Below are 6,000 nucleotides of genomic sequence, written 5' to 3'. Positions count from 1 at the left end.
TTATTATTATTATTATTATTATTATTATTATTATTATTATTATTATTATTTAACCACTGTGCCTCCAGGGCTACATAGCATGCCAAATAAGGTATGTAGTTTTATGGGAAACATTTGCAATCCTGATTTTTTAAAGAAAAGAATACTCCCCAAATGTGTAATTTCTAACTTTAAACTAACTTAAATCAAACCACCATTATGAATTTGCATGGAATTTGCTCTTGCCCTTATTCTGAATATAGGAATAAATATCATTTTGGTGTAGATTTTTTTTAAAAAAAAATTAGCCTGAATATGACTGGTAAAATAATTATGGCCCATCAGCAGCTGATGGGCCACAGCATATCTGTGCTGACACTAGACTTATTTGCTGATGGCTCATCATCTGTCATTCTCTGAGCAGTCACTCCCCCTCAGCCTCTGGATCCTGGTCATTCCCAACTTCTGCCTCCATTGGTATCTGAATAGAGGTGTACCCCAAATTGCTTGGCTGTGGCATAGTGGTTTGAGTGTTGGACTGTGATTCTGGAGACCAGGGTTTTGTTCCCAGCTTGACCATGTAAACCGACTGAGTTGGGCAAGTTACATGCTCTCAGCCTCAGGGGAAGGCAATGGCAAACCTCCTCTGAACAATCTTGGTTCTCTGCAAAGAAAACTCCATGATAGGAAACTGTGTTAGGGTCACCATAAGTCAGAAACTACTTGAAGTCACACAACAGCAACAACAGCCTATCCACAGTTCATTGCAGCCCTCATCCATATCATCAGATCTTGCAATGAGCAATACTTCCATATTACTTGGATTTATCATCTGTATCCCCTGATCAGTGCCCAAACTGATTGATCCATGCACCTGGAGGTAACTAGGGTGATTTTAGTCTTAAATCTCCAATTAACCTCTTCTTGTAGATGTAGATAAGAGAGAAACATATTGGGGACAGGCAAAACTCTTAAAGGCCAGTGTCCATGGAGTAGAACAAGAGTATCACCTTCTGGACCAACTCAAAAAGACTGCAGACATCAAAAATTTGCCTTCCCTATCCTACTCGGACCAGTTAGTCCAGAAGGATAAAATGGAGATGGAACAAGTGAGCCAGATGTAGTCTTTTTCTAAAAACAAAAATGCTCATTACTGTGCGTTTTTGTATTTAATGCAACCGTGTTTTTGTTTTGTTCTTTCTAGATATACCTGTGTTTCCAACCATCACGGCCACTGTGACTTTTCAGGAGTTTCGCTATGATGAGTTTGATGAATCAATCTTCACAATTCCCGATGACTACAAGGAGGACCCTAGCCGCTTTCCTGATCTCTAACATAACTGGAAAGTTATCAGTAAAAGAACACCAGCATGCCACAGAGAGAAAAACAGGATGCAGAAAGCCCACTGACGTGTTGTAAAGTGGGTGAATTGGAAGGGATAACACTTGTTTAAATGAATTCAGAAAGGGAACACAGAGTGAATCTCAATCAGTTGTACCATATAGCAAGCATCCATCTAGTGTCTAAATGAGGGCAAGTCTCCTGATGAATCACAAACATTTATACTGTACATCCAGACCTGCAAGCATTGTAGCCTGGCAATTCGGTGAATCCCCCCACCTCCCCACAGATACTTACATAACAGCTATAAAGACTGTCATTGTTTTTCCCCCATATATATATATATATATATATATATTGGTAATAAAAAAACCCACTCTTGGACCATTAGCATAAAAAACTAAAATGTCTTACCTTCTATTTGCCCTTTAAAACATCCATCTTCCTCAAGATGCCCTCATAATGTTCCTCCAAGCTTTGTTTTCATAAATTGTAAATTCTGTAATATTTTGTGAACTGAACATCAGTTGAACATATAGTAGAAAGAATTAATTTTCTGTAGATGAATGAACCAAATGGTAACCATTTAAACAGTTGCATTTACTTATTGCAATACGTTTCAGAACTAGAGCATTCACTCTGCAGGGAATAAGGTACCTCCTCTTAGCACCTTAGTGCAATTCATTGTGGTGCTATTCATATTTTTCCCATACTGTCAGTTTCTCCACTGAAAGTTGTTTATTAATCTTCTCATGAAATCTGCAGATATGTTTTCAAACTGGTTGGAAATGTCCTTGCTGTGTGTGTTGGAGAGCATGCTTGGAGATTTTATTAGCCTACAAGTTGAATTGCTGACGTTTTACTTTGGGCTTAGCCGATCCACAAAAGCTGCCCATCAAACACACAAACCTTGCATTGTTACAGCAACATTTGGAAATATATTGAATATATGCAGTTACCTTACAAACAATCTCAGAGCTTAAGCTTTTCTTAAGTGAAAAACTGGGAGAAATGAATAGGGCTTGCAATGAATAAAATAAATCAGAAGTATAAGTATGAGGGTTTTTTCCAGTGTGGGTAATTAGAGAAAGGCTGTTTGTTTTTCTTCAGATGAATTTTTTTAAATGAGGATCTTCACATGATTCCAGTGTATGAAACTTGAAGATAACCTAGCCTTTTTGCTTTACTGGAAAGAATGTGTCCCAAACTGTCAGTACTTATGTTCATTTATATCCAGAGGTTTAGCTTCCAGTGGTGTGTAAATGTATAATAATGTAAATATTTTCAGAAGTATATTCTTTGTGCAGTCTAGTCAATCTTCTTTTCTCAAAACTGCTCAAGTCGCTTTCAGACTTGAAGAAAAACATGGTGCTGGGTAGTACAGCCCAGTGCTCGTGATAATTTGGAATGTGAAATGAGGTGGGGTGAGTTAGCGCGCAATAAAACCGGACTAATGACCCACATAAGCTCTGTCAGGAAAAAGGTGCAAGGATAGTCTCAAGTACTGTAGCTTTGTGCTCGAATCATGTGCAAAGAGGTAGCTCCAGAAGACTGGAGCCTTGTGACCTACAACAGTGGGAGGTGATGGGCTCAATTCCAGAAATATTGTAAACCTGTTCAAAGTCCCAACCTTAACTGACGTTGAGAATGAAGACTGACAGCACTGTGTTTGAACACAGCCTCTGTTGGCTTTGTGTGTATTGTTGTAGGTGCCATGCTTTGGAAAGTACCATCTCACTACCAGTATCCATTATGAGAGGTGCAGCCTACCCTTGTAAATAGATAATGAACATTAAAATGGAGAGGCAGTTTGTCATTTTTAAAAAAAATAAAATCATACTCTGTTTCTTCTTGTGAGATGATCAATAGAGGAGACATTGGGCATGCAAATGTCTGATACTATAGGTTGTACCCAGTTAACAGCTTCTGTCGGTTTGCTCCTGAGGCTTGGGGGAACCCTCTGGAGCAGATTTAGGAGAGGAGGCTGCTGGAATGGGAGGAGAAGACAACAACCTGTTGTGTGAATGGAGGCCTGCTCTTTTAACATCCAGCCTTGCCCTTTGTTATCAGTCCAGTAGATATAAAACAAGGAGATGCTTTATATAAATATATAATCCTGTTCTCATAACAAATGGGCTTGATTAGGTGATGGCCATAATTCTATAGAAATATGCAATTGGTCAGCGCCTCTTTATTATTGGGTAAATAATGCCAAAGTTGTTAGAGAGGTCTAAAAATAAAAATATTGTCCCAAGAAGTGTCACACTAGCACATTGCAAAGGGGTTCATTTCATGTTGGTTTAGGGCAGGACCATTTTAGTTTAGTCTCATTTATTTCAGCAAGTCTGTTGAAAGATCAGTCTGGAATCCAAGCCAGTGGAATTATTGTCATATTTCATAAAGTCACAATCTTTGCCTCATAAGTTTTGTTTGAGGAAAGAGCTTTAATTTATACTTGATGGCCAAAATATAAAAGGTGTAACACCATTATCCATAAGGACAAAAGAGCCCTCAGACATTTTAGCCTGTTTAGACCCTTCTCTCCAGTGTATCAATATTGGTAGATTTTAAAATTACCCTTTTTCTCATCCTGTTTTAAAATGTGTAGATACATAAAACATACACTTTTATTTGTTTCCAGTAATGGATTTCTAATGCCCGTTGCAATGCTTGTGACCACAATCCATTTGGTTAGCCATGCATGAAACCTCTAGTTTTCGAATTTGGGAAACTGATCCGCCTCATGCAAAAGTCGCCTTCTGGTACTTGGAACCTCTTTTCAGATATATGGGAGATGCATTCCTTTAAAGGGAGCTCCATGAGTATATTGCCCTATTTACAGCAGGATTAGGAATTGTTACATGTGAGGTGTTAGATGCTTGGTTAGAGACATAAACAAAGCAAGATGGTTTAGTATTCAATAGTTAAGCACTTCAGATCACCCATTGTGGCTCCTTTAGGTTTGGCTACTCACATTCTTACATAGCCAAGTCACAATTTGGTAACTCCTGTTGAGTGTTATTCCATTTCAACCCCCCCCCCCCTTTTTTTTTTTTCCAAAGTGGAAAATCATGGACTGTATTTTCCGGCATATAAGACGACCCCAACTTTTCCAGTTAAAATATAGAGTTTGGGATATACTCGCCATATAAGACTACCTCTTTTCCAATGCACACCAAATAATTTAAAATAATTAAAAAAAACCATCAGATTTTGATTTCAATATGGTAATTTTAATTCAAATGCTTATGACATGCAGATACATAGCAGGAAAACTTGTTGTATACAAAGCCTGTTTGGACTGTTAGCTCTCCCTGATTGCCCAACCCTCCCTGTCTCCAAGGCTATCAGAGTGGTAGCACAAACACGGATCTTTTTTCCATACACCAGGCATCTCAGATGCCTGCAACTTGCTCTGCCCTTCACTTACACCTTCCTGGTGAGGTGCCCCCTCACCTAGTCATCGGGACTGTGTTAAGTCACTTCTTTCCCTGAATCCTGGTGAGTGGATTTTCTTCTACCGTACTTGTACAGTGCTGTCCTTACTGTTTTCATACGGTCACCGTATATGGCGGGGATGCGGCTGTGGCTGTTTTTGAGCTCTCCCCACCATATGCGGCAACCGCAGATTCTCCAGTCTGGTTGGAGGTTTCAGCACCTGCCCTATAAGTCGACACCTGGAGTATAAGTATTATACGCCAGAAAATACAGTATATTTTAAGAGAATTCTAGCAAACTACTTGACTTTTCCAAGCCTCCACAGCACAACCTTCTTTATTCATGACCACACACATTCATTATGAATTCTGTTATGTTTCTTGGTTTTGTCATAATATTGATGTTCCAAATTCTGTTGATGAAATGACTCAGTCTCAGCCGTTCTTTGATAATATAGTAACACTTCTTGCAGACAGGCTATTGTGTTAAGGTGGTAGGTCTCCCTCTCTCGTAATTCAGCATTTTCCACTTGCAGCTGTGAACACATTGCCTTGAGTTGCTGGGACTGTTTTGTTTGTTTGTTGTTGTTTTTTTTGTTTTGTTTTTTGAGGGCATCCCTACTAGTTGGCATGAAAGACTTCCTATTTCGTGGAAAATTTCTGAATCATTTTCAAGCATTTTGGAAATAGAATTGTTGGGATTGGATTATGAAGAAGTGTACTTGTAAAAATATGTAAAATACCAAACACTAAAAGCATACGAGGCCAGGTTAGGATGAAGTGCCTCTTCCATGCTTCTAGATCATGGTTGGAAGATAATATCTTTGGGAAGCAGAATGTTATTGAATTAATATTCCAGGTATTTTGGACAGTTTATATGGAATTTCAGTGAGGTATTTCTTAAAATCTAGGAAAGTGTTTTTGGTAATCAGATACATGGAACCTTTTAAAAGATTTTCCAGAACTCTTCCTTAACCAAACTTACTGGTCTTCCAAATAATTGCAAAGGGAATAATAATTTTTCCAAGCAGCTAGTTTTTCAGTCACTTTAAGTTTTAGAGTTTGCAATTCAAGGATAACTGGCAATTTGTATCAGAAAGTACACCTGTGAATATAAATCTGTGCTGGAAACCCACTTTATGTTGAACATAATATATTCCAAAAGTCAATTTTTAAATATATACTTATTGCTTTTGATCCATTAAAAATAATTACATTATTTAAACCTTATTAACAAACTTC

General features: G+C 38.1%; 1 protein-coding gene across 1 annotated transcript in view; it reads left to right on the top strand.

Moving 5' to 3' along the window:
• The window catches only part of ANKRD13C (ankyrin repeat domain 13C), a 26,567-nt gene extending 22,823 nt beyond the window's left edge, over nt 1–3,744 (top strand). Inside the window, exon 12 of the mRNA XM_042463531.1 lies at nt 1,184–3,744. Within this exon, the coding sequence (XP_042319465.1) occupies nt 1,184–1,314 (131 nt within the window). The 3' untranslated portion in view covers nt 1,315–3,744. The remainder of the gene's footprint in view (nt 1–1,183) is intronic.
• Nucleotides 3,745–6,000: the final 2,256 nt, after the last annotated feature.

Source organism: Sceloporus undulatus, chromosome 4, assembly GCF_019175285.1.
Source record: "Sceloporus undulatus isolate JIND9_A2432 ecotype Alabama chromosome 4, SceUnd_v1.1, whole genome shotgun sequence".
NCBI classification, from domain to species: Eukaryota; Metazoa; Chordata; class Lepidosauria; order Squamata; family Phrynosomatidae; genus Sceloporus; species Sceloporus undulatus.
This window is presented reverse-complemented; position numbering and strand designations above follow the sequence as displayed.